This window comes from Anser cygnoides, chromosome 4, assembly GCF_040182565.1.
Source record: "Anser cygnoides isolate HZ-2024a breed goose chromosome 4, Taihu_goose_T2T_genome, whole genome shotgun sequence".
Classification (NCBI taxonomy): domain Eukaryota; kingdom Metazoa; phylum Chordata; class Aves; order Anseriformes; family Anatidae; genus Anser; species Anser cygnoides.
The window spans coordinates 44,870,925-44,885,570 of record NC_089876.1 but is presented as its reverse complement, the minus strand read 5'-3'; the positions used below and the strand labels follow the sequence as shown (position 1 = coordinate 44,885,570).

Sequence of the window (14,646 nt, the reverse complement as noted above, 5' to 3'; positions counted from 1 at the left end):
GGAATCTTTTTCACACTGAAATTACATTTATAACAAAAAAGGCTGATAATAAACTGATGGTGACTACAACACGGGGGTCGGGATCCCTTCTCTGAAATATATTTTGCATACGTGGACAGCCAGGAGCTGTTGTATTTCTCACTTGTAAGTCATTGTCTGCAGAATACTAGCAGGATCTGTGTTTAACACCAGGGTGAGGCTGTTGTTTAACCCCTCCATCTGATGGGGACTAAAGCTGCTTTATAATGAATAACCAGTAGTTATTGACAACTGATACTGAGCTGGATGATGGTGTTTTATTTTTCGTTATTCTTTCTTTTGGAATAGTTTCAGCTGGTAGATATCAATGGTGCATAACACTAACATGAGGTTGTGTACCTTAATTTGTGTTAGATCAATTGAGGAACCTGAGAACTACTTTGAAAATCAGTTCACTTATTAATCTTGGGATGGCTTAAATCTTACAACTCTCTGAGAAACTCACACGTTCAAGGTGGAGATGGCGGGTGATTTACTCCTTCCCTGACTCCTGTGGAGAGTACTGTTTGCCAGGTGAGGCAGTTCATGGAAGAAGTTAATCATGACAATAGACCCAAACAAGTCTCTTGTTGGTTAGAAAATCCTACAGGTCCTCAGTAAAAATTAAGAGCCTTAGGGATGTGTTGTCCAGCTAACCAGGTTCTGTGAATGTGTGTTGTCCTGTCATTTAACTGATTAGTTATAAGGGCTTTCACTTTCAAAAGGAATGTATCCTCTTTGCAGAATGGGAATTATCCTGGATATGGAGGACTGGGGTCTTTAGAAGTTGAATTCCACAATGATCTAATCCTGTACAGTGAACTTCCAGCCTGGCGGTGGTGCTGTGGGAAGAGCTGGGGCAAAGCCTGGGGAGGGAGACCAGAGCTAAAAAAAAAACAAAGGTAGGCTGAAGACCTGAGAAGAGGAAGGTAGAGATCTTGGACAACATCTTTCCATTTCGTAAAACATTTCCTTGTTTTACCTCTTCTAAAGTAGGAAACACCTTCCAAGTTAATACTGTCTTGCCATTTGAACCCTTGGGAGTGCAAATCAAAAAAGGCTTTCTCGTGGGGGCTGTGAAGGAAGTATTTTCTCTTAATTTGGTTCCACTCTCACACGCCATTACCCTTCCCTGCCTAGGCAGTCTCTGCTAGACTAGGACTGGTTTGTTTTCAGGAACAATTTTGCCCCTCCAGAAATACTCTGTTACGTTATGGAATCAAGGATCCACATTTCAGAGCAGATGATTTAAACCAAAACGAGTGTTCGTATCAGATGGTGGAAAAGCAGGCTCCTTCTAACAGCAAGTTTGAACAGTGTAACCCATACAGGAAGTTGGAGAACAAAGCCAAGTTTTTGTTTGTCCTACACTTCCACCTCTCCTTCCCCCACTCTTTTTTTTTTCTCTCTGATTCTTTTGGGCTAAAAAGTCAGAGTTTTCAGCTTTCTACAACTTACCTGTTCCAGTATGCCCAGTGCGTGCAGATGTCACCATTTCCAGGTGAACAGTGACATGTCACCTTTGGCAGAGGACACCCTACAAAGCACTCACTGCAGTGCACGTGGGTCTCTTGCTTGCTGCCTTACTCGGCTTCATGCCAGTTTCCTGCCTCTCCCTGTGCTAATGTGAAGTGGGCAGCGCTGGGCAGCCCGAGAGCCTTCCTAGATAGCACTTCTCTCTCTGTTTGCAAGGGAGATGGCAATGGTGAGCCCACAATGACTTGTGGAGGTGGTTTTTTGTTGGACCTGCTAGCACAAAATCAGTGTAGACAGCTCTCTTTTAATGAAACAGAGCTGTAGATTCAACCGTTTGCGTGCATGCTTCAAAGTGGTTATTTCTTTTAAGAAGGTGAGATGAGCGATTTAGGGTGCTCAGCTAAGTGGCATGCTGCTGTAAGCAAGACCTTGTTCAAATGGGTCACCTGTGACTTTAGAGATAGCATGTAATTGAAAAAATGCTGCTTTTTTTTTTCTGGTCATGAATGAGATCCTCATCCATACCCGAGGAATAACATTTTAAAAAATGTACATCTTCGAAGCAGATGGTTAAACTAAAATAAAATTACAAGATATTCTGAGACCCGTATGGCGTTATTGATAACAAGAATATGGGCTTTGGCCCACCCTACTCCAGATGAACAAAAAGCTACATTTTCTTGTTCCAAATGTGCATGTTGGGCATTTTAAGACATGTATTAAGCAGATGTCTATGCTGTGGGGATATCCAAAGCAATGCAAAAAAAAAAATGCAAAACAATACCAAAGTTTCATGCTTTCAACCCTGTGTTTGGACAATAGGCTAGAGAGGTGGATGAGCTCTTGCAAAAGCACAAAAACTTGTCACCAGGAGAAAAGAAGCAGTTTTTACTGCTTGTATAGAATTGGTGAAATGGATGATAATCACTGCGGTCGTGCTGAAGCATGTTTGGAGTCAGAATTCCAAAACAACTTCTCTGCTATAAAATAGTCTGGTAACTCTTCAAACAGAATAAAGATTTTTTTTTTTTTGGTTACTAAATGATCTTTGTCTGCACCTAGTTAATCTAAACAGAATCACTTTTCTACAGTTTGGTACTTTTAACCTTTGTGTGCTGTAGTGATTTGTGATTTTTGAGGCAGTTATTATATTATCTGCCACAAAAAGGTGCTTTATGTTCCCTTTTCCTTATTCACTCATTGATAACATATTCAACCTGTGAATGTTCAGCAATTTATGCACAATTCGGCTGAATACTGTAATAATCCATTCTAAGCATTAAAAACAGTTATCACAAGGTAACATTAGGTCAGCACACAGAGTAGGCTGTTCAAATCTTATTACTGATTGCTGAAGATTTTCTTCAGTTGTTTTTAAACCATGTAATTCCATTTACTATTTGCTTCTGGAAAAGGTGGTGTGGCAGCATAATTTGAGTTGAGACATCTTGCTTTTGATTCCCATTTGAAAGCAAATGCTTATATAATTTAATTTCTTACACAAATTATTTACTTCCAGGCTTTTTGAAAAGAAGGCTGCATCTTCAGTCCCATCTTCCAAAGTGGAGAATATTTACCCACCTACTACTGAAGTTCCTACAGAAGTTGATGTTATCAAAATACAGTGCAAGAGTTACTCTGGAATTTATGCAGATGTAGAAAGCAAGAAAGATTTAGGGTTACAACTGGGTTTTCAATCAGTTTAGTTTTTGCATGTCCTGTGGACATTTTGTAATCTGCCACCCACCCTCCCCAGGGGGTGGATTGGTAGTGTACCAGCTGGTGTGGTCTGTTTGGAAAATGCAAGATAATCACTCCTGCAAGACTACAGTCACAATGTCTGTAGAAATGTATTTGGGAAAACTAAAAAGAAATAATAGATTAAATAACCGCATCCTTTCTAACATTGTCTAACTAATTTATTAAGATCTGCATATGTTTAATAATGCTGTTGTTTTTATTGACTGTGTGGATATGTGTTTGTGTGCATTAAGTTTCTTCTTCAAAAACAATTTTATTTGAGGCTGAACTTGCTGGGTTTCCTGGAAGACAAAACCGTTTTTTCCCCTCCCTCTATGTAAACCATGCTATTTGACTCCTCTTCAGTATGTATTCATTATCTTAAAATAGAAACAACCTCCCCTCCCTGTGCTCAAAATCAACATTATTGTTGAATTCCCAGGCCTAAGAGAATACTGGTTGCATTACAAGCAAATAATTTTCTATTCTGTATGGTAGAAGAAACCATCAATTAGTACAAAAAGGGTTAATCATATTTCCCTTTTTAAAATACACCTTTGTTTCCTCTGTCTTGTGTTTGCCAAAGAAGATAGAATGAAATGGCAAACCTGTTTTTGTTCCTTTTCAAAAATCCCTGACAAGCCCATGACACAGGCTACTGCTGTAGCTGTACATTTCTATTCATTATTGATGACTTGGGGCCAGGCAGGCAGCACAGAACACAAGCAATATAGATTACCATATTGGGGGCTGGGTCTGGGGGGTTGTGTGTACGCGTGCGCACGCGCACACACGTGTGCGTGTATTTTGGTTGGGTTTGGCTTAACGCTTTGGAAATGCTCAATTCTGAAAGGAAATCATATCCGGGAACAATAAGGGAAAATAGAGCGAATGAGCTTTGTCATGCATTTTAATAAAACAATTTTGGGCACTTAGACTAAAGAAGAAAAAGAGAATATATGAGTGAGCTCGCTCACAAACTAATTATTATTAATTTAACTTTCTAGCAGTCTTGGCAGCAATCCTGAAGGGTCCTGAGCATCATTTATCCTAAGGGAATTTGGAGAGCATTTCTCACCCTACAGAGTGTAGGTAGCACCTTTGCTGATAAGGAATTTTGCTGACAAAACAAATGTAAGCTGTCTAATTTGTCTGTATTGATACTTATAGAGTAACAATGCTGTTGGTCTGATTTGAGAGGAGGGGTAGTATCTTATTTCACAGGTACCAGAGACCAAACCCATGGTTTGGGTGAGTGGGAGTAGTTATTCCAGCACTTTATAGATTTTGAAGTGGTATTCCTGAATAGTGAGTCACCAAGAGACCTTTGCAATCCCAATTAAGTGTTTTATTACTGCTGTTTAATGAATGAACGCTTACGGGTTTTTATTGGCACAACGTTCCTGCCCATTATATAAAGTTTTTCTTCCATATCTGATAGAGGAGTTGTACATTTTTTTTATACTTGTACTGTTTGAGTTTCTTGGCTTTAAGAAAAATGAGGGAGATAGGAGTTTATCTAAACAAAGTACATATGTTAAAAATATGAAATGTGTTTTGGTTCAAATATCGATGGTGTGTTTATGTTTTTTTTAAAAACTATTCAGTTTAGTTTTCAGTTAGAAGGAAGGGTATCAAAAGAAATAAATCCATTTTGACGACTGCTTATTTCTGTAGTATTTGTTATAGCTTCTCTTCCAGGTTTCTGTAATTTTCCCTTATGCTTCTGTTTTCTTTTGCACAACTGATAATCAGAGCACGAAAAGTTAATTCAAAGTTTAGTTAATTCAAAGATTATTGTTCTAAAACATTTTATATATATACATATACACTTCTGGAATAAAATACTGAGTTCTAGAGAGTGATTAGGTCCAGCTCACAAGGAAGATCAGAAAAAGCTGGTAGGGACCTTTCTCTGTATCTGATCTCTGACCTTGGACATCACTTTTCCAGTTCTCTTTTACATATTGAAGAAGCCTTTGAAAAAAAAAAGAGGCTGGTGTAGAGCATAAGAAAACCTGCTTTCTCTTGTTTTGGGAAGTAGAGGTGAGAAACCATTCCAGTGGAAGAGGGGCATTTAACTATCCCAAAAAGAAATATCAGGCAAAACATGATGTTTGTTTAGTGCATTCCTTTAATTTCTGTAGTTCTGGTTTCTCTTAGTTGTGACTGAATACTCTTTAATGTGTTTCAAAACATGGAATCAACTATATGGCTAATTTAATACTACAACTTCTCTTTTAGAAGGAATTTCTTTTCCCTGGAAGGTCCCACAGCACCATCTAGTGTGCCATCGTTTCCTGCTATTAAATGGTGTTGTGATAGGGGTGTTGAGGCTGGCATGTTTTCCTATTAATGTCTTCCTATTAATTAAAATTAGGATTTGCTGGTTAATGTAGGTAGATTCACTTGTAATTTTCTTTTTCAAGAAAATATACATGAAAATTAAATGGAAAAATAACTTTTTTTTTTCTAAAATGTGTATGTTACTGCATTTCTGTTTCCTACATTCAAAACAAGGAGAAATTGTAGTGCGTTCTTAGCACTGCACTACCATACATTGCACTTGACATAAGCTCCAAAGCATGTAACTGTGCCTTATATCCATATCATGCATGCAGCTGTTTATCAAGAAAGGGCCATGCTTACACCTGCAGGCACCCTGATCCCCCAAGCTGCTCTGCTTTCCTCCTCAGTCCCACTAAGGCCTTGCTAGGTGCTGTGGGAACCTTTCTGCCTGTGAGAAGTTACAGGATTGTGTCAAAATGACTTTTGCAAAGGGAAGGGGATCAGTCTGAAAAATGCACAGGTGGGGATGATTGAGAAGTCCCTTTCTTCCTTTTATGCCTCCTCTAGGGAAGGCCCACCTAATGGCAATGTGTAAATTGAGTTCCTGTGCTGATGTACAGAATTAGTGATCTTGTTCTCTGATGACACTGCACAAGAAATAAATCTGAACAGGAACAGACAGTGGTTTAATGAGCTGGAATTTGGAAAAAGTATTGTGCATATGAGGAAGTTTAAAAGATTATCAGGATGAGATGTGAAGGAGAGGGAGAAAGCATTGGGGCCAGGAATGATGGTCAGCAAGAATGACAGAAGAGGAAATGGGAAAGAGCTGGAGCTACTGTCTCGGCGGTATCATTGCATGCACTGAAGATGTTAACAAGACACCCAACTTCTTGCATTGTGCAAGAGAGCTAATAAAATGTTTCAGGAGGGCGCTGCAAGTTTGAGCAGGGAGTGTGGCTCGCTCCTGTCCCAAATAGGCATGCAAAGGCTCTCCACGACCCCTTTGGTCACGCACAGTAGCGAGAGGTTGCTGCAGCTGAAGGGAAGTGCAGCCAGGAGCAGTTTTCTCAGCCAGCAGCATCCCCCTGTCCATCGCGGGAGCTATTCCACATGCTGCCAGACAACTCCTGTCTCACCGAGTTTCACTCATGCTAATGTAAGCTATCAGGTTTCAGGATGCTTGACAGAAGCACTTATTTCCAACTCTGATTAAGACTTTTTTTTTTTTTGTATTTTGTGCATCATTTCAAGTGCTCTTCTTCACTTTCAAAGCCCAAAGAAGTTTTTATAGTTACTTTAAAACTCAGGGTCCTTACTGACTTTACTGTTTCGTAAAAAGAAAATTTCTGATGTGTTGAAGATGCCCTCTGCTGGGAAGCCAGGCAAACTATATTTATATGGAGTTTTACCTTTCTGAAATACTCATACTCTTCGCTTAACTCTCTACCCTGTACTGGAGCCTGACCCCTCAAAACTGCTGTAAACAATAGTTTCTCCTTTTGATTTTTTTTTTCCACTAAATTTACAACACAGGTAGTAATGTTATGCCAGTATTTCAGACCACTGTATTTCTGCCCAGGTTCTGTTAAGTACTGATTTCTAGCTGCTTTAATTAATTTTGATACCGTGTTGATTTCGTACTTGCATAAAGTGTGTGTAAGGGGAACATTTGCATTTAGTAATTCCTAATAAATAATGAAAATACTTTTGGTTTCTATGATTATCTGATGCTAGTACACTTTTTAATATCTTTTTTTTTCAAATTTCCCGTTCCATAGAAGAGAACACCAGGTTGTCACAACAGAACAAAGGTGGTGCAATGTCTGGAACAATTCACGAAGTACTATGCATAATCTCATAGTTGATATGAAATCTGGTTTATTTTGTCTCCTTCAATAAAGGAAAAGCCATTTGACACAGCACTTCTAATTTTACAGTTTTGTTATTAAAATCCAATATTGGCCTAATTCGATAAGTTGCAGCTATTGTTGTACTTATTTATAACTATAGTTGAATTTGGGTTATGCAAAGCTGTATTTTCAATTTTGTATTGTAGTTCGTTGACTTAGTGCTGTAGACTGAATTTAACAAAACGTGTGAATTTAACTTTGTTTTTTTCAATATCCTTTTGCATTTTCATATTGTATATTGTGGGGAGAATGGGTGTATCTAGCATTCTAAAAAGTATCAATTCATAAAGCCTTTGTTCTTCTCAGTATTCAGATCAGTCATTTGATATAAAACAGTACACTAAAGAGCTAAATTAAATATTTCACTCTGAAGTCCTACAATTGTATAATCCTTCTCAAGACCAATAACATCTTTGGAGTAGCTGACAAGGAAGGGATGTGAAATAGGAGACTTTTAGAAGCCCATGTTCTGCAGTTTAAATAATTTGGAAAATAATAAAATTGGAAAACAAAAGACAAGTGGTTATTTTGGAATCATGAGCTTCTGTGATGTCCCTGGGGGAGAACAACAAAGGAACACTGAAGATGCGTTGTGAGGCGGTGACTGAAATCACAAGCACAACGGAAAGTGTAGTTCTAACTCTACCTCTGAAATTGCAAGAGGTGAAAACCAACACTTACGTCATTTACATGGACTGTTTGTTGTTTTTTTTTTGGGGGGGGGGGGGGGGAGGAGAGTGTATGCGTCAGTGTGGAAACTAAGAGATCTAGTTCAGCATCTAATTTAACACAAATTTGTCATTTCCAGTGTTGCCTTTAAGTAGGAACAAATGAACAGCATAGTTTTTAAAGCCATGCTTATACAAATACTGAAAGCTGCTCAAAGAATCCAGAAAAAGGATGTCTCAAATGCACCTGCAGTCACTTGGTCCATGTACTAATGCACTGAAATATTTTCCAAAGTATTGAAATTGTATTGAAATTAGACTTGAAATTGTATTAAAAAGGTTTAATAATCAAAACCTTGAGATGTGCAAAATTCACAGTTGCCTGTGCAACCCTTTTCTGTTAAGACTCCATTCATTACACAATGATGGTTTCACAAGGCCTTGCACAGGCCCTCACAATGTGACTTTTAGTTGTTTTGCTCTTCTGGTTTGAAACCAAAGAAGTATATTTAGCGTGGAGGTTTTAAACTTGTTCTGTGGTGTGTGTCTCGAGGCTATGCATCATCATTCTTGAGAACTGGGAGTGGGTGAAAGAAGCGGGTAGGCTCCTCTTTCCTGAGATTTTTGGCTGGTTATTCAGGTATATGAAAGCCCTGTTTCAGAAGTAGGAGTCGATCTTGTTGTAATGTCTAAAATTAAGATTACTACAGAACAGGTCAGCATGGGACTATATTTTAATTCAGCCTATTGAAGAGGGTGTGTAATGTAATGTCCTATCCAATAAGCAGTATTTTATGCAGGCACCATGTCACAATGTGGAATTGTAGAGCTGTGAGGGTTGAGTGTAGGAGAAGTCTTGCTGTCCTTCTCTTGAATAGATGGAGTTGACTTTAAGAGCTGTTGCAGTCTTTACAGTCTCTGTATCATGTTCTATAAGCTTTTGGGCCTTTGGGATAGCCCGCTTGTTTTCCTGTTGTGATGGTACCAGACTTTGAGAACATCTACTTAAGTGTATTGTCAGAAATTTGGTACTAGTTACCCTGTATTGCTCACAAACATACCTAATTCAGACCTGGAAGTACTTTACTAGGGGCAGGGCTACTATTTGAAATGAAAAACATTGTGAAGTGGTCTGCAAATTTGTCAAAAAAAAAAAAAAAAAGAAATATATTGGGTGGCACACAAAAAAACAAACCAAACCACCACCACCATTTCCAAGCACAAAAGCAAGAAAACAAATGACATAAGAAGAAACAGAAATAATACATGTTTTGAGGTAAAGTCCATCTCACACTGCAGGCAGAAAAACTGCCTAGATTGGTTTTAGTTGGGAGGTAGGGTGGGGAGGGACTTGCACTTTCTTTTCCGAAAAGTGGCACTGACTCTTGAAGAGGGAGCGAGGGGGACAACAAATATGCAGTACTGTTGTCTCCACATATGTGGAGATTGTTTTCTGAATGCATTTTCCAGAGTTCATAGCCAGTTTTCTCACATATTACCCTATCAGTAGTAATGGAAAAGCCATCCGGTTAACTTGTTAGTAACCTTTATTCAGTTTATAACTTAAGGAGGCTTATACTTTTGCTCCTTTTGTGCCCTGCACTAAATTACCTTTAAGCACATGAGTAGGTAATTGATTTCAGAAATTATGCATTTCTTCTGTGCCTTGATTACAAATATATATATATATAATATGCATGTATTATGTATTATGTATTTTTTTTGCCTTCTAGTCCTACTTCTAACAAACCAGAGGCTGCTTTGGTTAAACTTTTTTTTTTTCCCCACTTAGTAATTGCCATATGTGTGTCATACTGATGACCTGTGAGAATGAAGAAAAATTGCATGGGAAATTTGTGGGTAAAGGAAACGAAGGAAAGTTCACATGTATTTCATGCCTCATTACAATAATCCTTACTTGTCTTCTACCATGTGTCCCTTTGGATCTGTGCCCACTTTGCTCTTACTATTTGCATAATTTCTTTCTTAATGATTTGCCATTATAGATTCAAATCCATTATGTTACTTCCTTTTGCTGTCCAATTTGGCAGCCAATTACATGTATTGATTCTACATATTCTCTTGGAGAAGAAAACACCTTCTAATATCTGCTCTACAGCAGTGCTGTACTGAATGAAACCTCTAAAAACCTTCTGAACATATTTTATCTATACAGGGCAAATAGCAATTAAATGCATCTCCATGTATCCTCCTTCCTGCTAAAGGGCATGTGCACATGCATGCACACACATGTATTTAAACTCTGTTAAGATAGTTTAATGTGAAGACGTGTTTTATGATACCGTAAAAAGAAGTGTATTTACCAGTACCTAATTTGACTGTTCAGACTCCTATTTTGTATCAGTGTCTCAGGTCAGGCTGAGATTTTGTTTTCTTCCTTTTCCACTAAAATCATTGAAATATATTCAGTCAGTCTCTCACATCAGAGGTGTAAATGGATTTCTTGAAAGTTTTTCTGCTGATGGCAAACGGCAGTCACTTTACAACTTTGACTCCATTGTGGGCAGCAGTCAGAAAACTTAACACTCCACCCGAACTTTGGAGATGCTAAAACTGTGTAATGACCTTGCATTCTCAAGGGCAGCTGCTCGGCTTCTGCTGGAAGTGCTAATCTACAATCTGTCTATCTCCATACACTGGGTGTTTGACAGCACTTGCCTGGAAAGCGAGGCAGGGAGTCAAAGTTAGATACTTTTGCTCTTTGATGGTGTTTGTGTCCGATGGACTTAAAAACAATAGTCTTATTTTTCCTTCCCACTCCTTTTTTTTTTTTTTTTTTTTTGCCTGTCTTAGTCACATCACACAGGGCAAAACATGCCTGGTTAACAGCCTTCTAGCTGGACGGGGTAGAGTAACCATTCTCTTCCTCCTTTTCGTCTGGGTGAATTACATTTTGTTTTTACCTTAGAAACCTAAGTCATTGTCTGTAACTTCTGTCAGTTGGTTTTAGACTGAACGTGCTCTGTATGTTATTCTTTAGTGGGTCTGAATTGAGATGCGTCGCGTAGTGCTTATGAGCGTATTGAGGAGCACGTTTCTAACGAAAAGGTAATGTGTTGAAGTCAGGCAGTGTGTGCAGGGAAAGGTAATACCTTTTGTTAGATATGCTTTAGTCATGTGAATCCTTCAAGTCTGGAACAGAAACCTAAAGAGAAGGGCTTTTGCACATAAAAGCACACCAGTGTGTTCATATAACACATAAATGGGCTTTATGTACACAGGGTTTGGTTGTTCTTTTCCAGCTATATCAGGCAGTCTGATAGCAGGCTCTCTCCCCTAACAAATCTTGCCTTGTTTGCCCCTGTAAACAATCACAGTCAGCGCAGCACCACAGACTGAAAAAAATCCTTGGTATTAATGTAGTCCTTGTTTTTTCCAGCGAGAATTCCATATCAAAATAAAACATTAACATCAAATTAATCTCATTCTGCAACAGCATCTATTTTTTAGTATGAACTTGTCTGTACTGTCAGGTAATTGTTTAGCTTCCCAGGGAATTGCCTATGTGTTGCAAATGGGCAAATTCAACCTCATAAATCCTTTCTGTGGTGAGACAACGGGAAACTTACTTCTGATTATCAAGATCTCCAGGTTTAATTGCAAAACTTTCTAAAGAATTGCTGGAATTGACCTTTTGAACACTAGATTTTCAACAAGCACAGTCAGGATTCTATTTATGATGTATAAAGGGATTCTCTTCCCCTCCACTTACAGAATTAGGAAGAAGTGTTACTGTCACAGAGGTAACGTTTTCTTTTATGAAATTACATGCTTTGAACTAGCAGCTGTTGTTGCCCATTGCGTTAGTATCTCAAAGCTTCCATAGCAAATATGTACCAAGTCAGAGGTCCCGTCCTAAAGAGGAAGGATGCTGTCTTTATCCATCATCGAGATAAAGCAGAGGGTTGTTTTCTTTTGTTTTTACCTTTGCATTTTTCTGTAATGTATAAAAGTGCTGTGGGATGCTCTGAGGTATGAAGCACACAAGAAATGGCTAATGGTGCTGAATCATTGAGATCCTTCAGGTTTAGAGGAGAGCTGGCTGTAGGTGCATCGCCTCCTGCTCCATTCATGCTCCACGTTGCTCATGCCCAGAAAAATCTGAAGTTGGAAGCCTATTCCAATTGTTTTCTGCTATCCCAAAACTTCAAGGTGCTTAGGGAGTACTCAGCCACTTGCTACTGTTTGAGCTGTGCAATGTAGTTGTCAATGGGGAAAAGGGAAGAAGAGGCTCAGGTATTCTTAGTAGTTTTTCCAGAGTTTGCCCATTCTGATGAAGTGACTGCTGCATCCGCTTTATACAGATCTTACTGTCAGCTCTCCATTCTAAGCATCGTAGATGCTGCTGTTCACAAGTTCAGCTCTTAGTGCCTCCTCCCTTTCTCAGCTTCTGTTTCATCCTTTACAGCTGATGTACTTGAACATCTATATTTCTTTATAACTGTATCTGCATTTTGGTCTAGGCTTCCCTGTAAACAGTGAGTGACTCCCTAAAGCAATTCTTACTGCTTCTTCTATTTCTAGTCTTTTATGATCCATCTCAGCTGTGACATTTGCAAAAAGATAAATGATTATGGATAGCTAGGCTGTGGGGCAGTCAGATACAGCATATATTATTAATTTCAAAATATGTTTTAAAATTCTGCAGAGTCTTCAAGTTGCATAGCTTATCTGTTGTCTCCTCTACCCTTCTTGTGGCATTTACTTCTTGCATTTTGTTTTAAGAGTACAAGAGGAGCTCTGTGTGCATAGTGGGCACTAGTGTCTGAATTAGTGACTTGTTGTGGACCCAGAAAGTAAATACAAAACTAGTCATATAAGGTTTTTCTTTATATTAGCTTCCAAAATATTTAAGTAAAGGTGTGTTACTCAAGGCTAAATGAAAAGCTGTCTTTTTATTTAATTATTTTTTTTGTGTGGAGACAAAACCAAACAGAAAATAAGCATCCTTAAAGATGAACATAAGCAAATTTTGTACTGTCATTCCTTATACCATGAAGTTTATGAATAGCCAAAGGAACTGTTCTTGAGAAATGTTTGGATGAAGAACGGTCTTGTCTTAGAGAAATTCTGAGCAAGCTCTGTGAATTAGCATACATTAAATGATAAAATAATTTTGTTGAGCAACAATAAAATATTGAAGTCAGATGGAAGGATGATGGGGAATTGCTCTTTGCAGTCATGAAACTGATGCATGTCATGTTAACTCCCAACCCAAACAACTCATTTAAAGATTTGCTCTCATGAAACTTAAAACCCTCTGTTTTGTCCAATCATCAGCTTTAAACCTGTTCCTTGTCAGTGAAGACAAAAAATCCTTTTGCTTGCGTCTGCCTGGGGGATGTGGAAAACGGAGGTGGTCCTGTGTGATTAAATTAGATGAAAGACTTGCCTTCTACCAGTGAGACACGAAGTCTAATCAAGTGAAATGAGTTTTGAGATCTCAGCTCATTTCCTTGGGGAGTATCAGTTTACATTACACAGTCACGACACCTAATTCATCACAGTTGATGTGGCTTTTGCTCAGAAGAAGACTTGGGATTGGGTAGCACGGGACTCAATCACAAGTCTTCCCCTAAGGAGGGGCAGCCTCATGGAGTTAAGATACAGCACAGTGAGGGGAGAGCTCTAATATGTTTTTTAAAATAATTGATCTGTATTTCTGTCTTTCAGATTAGAAAGGCTTAGGCCCAAAATGGGGAAAGCTAGAGGTAGAAAAAGATAACTTTGTACTGAGTATAGTTGATAACATGATCGACATACAGATGCTAAAGAAAGTACACTGAAGAGTGAAGTTGAACTTTTTGTCACTTAATTTCCACGATGTTGAATGGCATTTGTGTATTTCCATGTATCATGGTAAAATGAAGAAAAGAGTATTCTACTTCCCTGACTAATGGACATTTTTTTTTATTTCTTCCAGGGCATTGTTGTAACTCCACTTCTGCTTCTGCTTTTTGTAAGTATTGTGATCTTAAGAAGTCTTTTTACTGAGTAATTTTGCATCTATTAAATAGCATATTTAATACAGAGATTTGGGTGGTATAGCCATGCTTAAGTAACGGGAGATGTTTCTGGTTGGTATTTGAAATAAACTGCCTTCCAGAAGGGACATAAAAGCGTGTCACAATGAAAGCAAACAGTAAGTGCACTTTACTGAAAGAAGACCAAAACTTGTTGCTGTTGCAGCATCACAAAACCCTGTGCTGCTGGGCTGGGTCAAATGCAAAGGCTTGCCACGTAAGGTGATCAACCAGTTAGGTGATCTCTTGAAGAGCTCTCACATGCAGGAGTTGAACAAGATTATAATGATCTGGAATGGGTGACAGGCCAGTTGGAGAAGAGCGCTGCTGAGATCAACAAAGCTGCACTCTTGGGCAACTAAGCTCATGGGTATTTTTGTGGTAATGGTTAGTGATGTCGGAAGCAGAAAGACAAATGACTGGAGCCCTTGTTTATCACTAAGGTGATGCTGCTTCATTCCTGTTAGTTCAAGACTTTCTCAGTTGTTATGCTCAGTC

The 14,646-nt window shown here is 38.6% G+C and overlaps 1 protein-coding gene across 18 annotated transcripts in view; it reads left to right on the top strand.

Moving 5' to 3' along the window:
• The window catches only part of SLC10A7 (solute carrier family 10 member 7), a 148,982-nt gene that overhangs the window by 81,382 nt on the left and 52,954 nt on the right, over nucleotides 1–14,646 (top strand). For 15 of the 18 annotated variants that reach the window (XR_010831484.1, XR_010831483.1, XR_010831485.1 and 12 more), the window contains one exon: nucleotides 14,049–14,084. Coding sequence is in view for 9 of the 18 variants with exons in the window: in XM_048071709.2 (XP_047927666.1) it covers nucleotides 14,049–14,084 (36 nt within the window). In the remaining 9 variants the exon portion in view is untranslated. The other 3 variants (XM_066996712.1, XM_066996713.1, XM_066996711.1) reach the window with 3 other exon arrangements.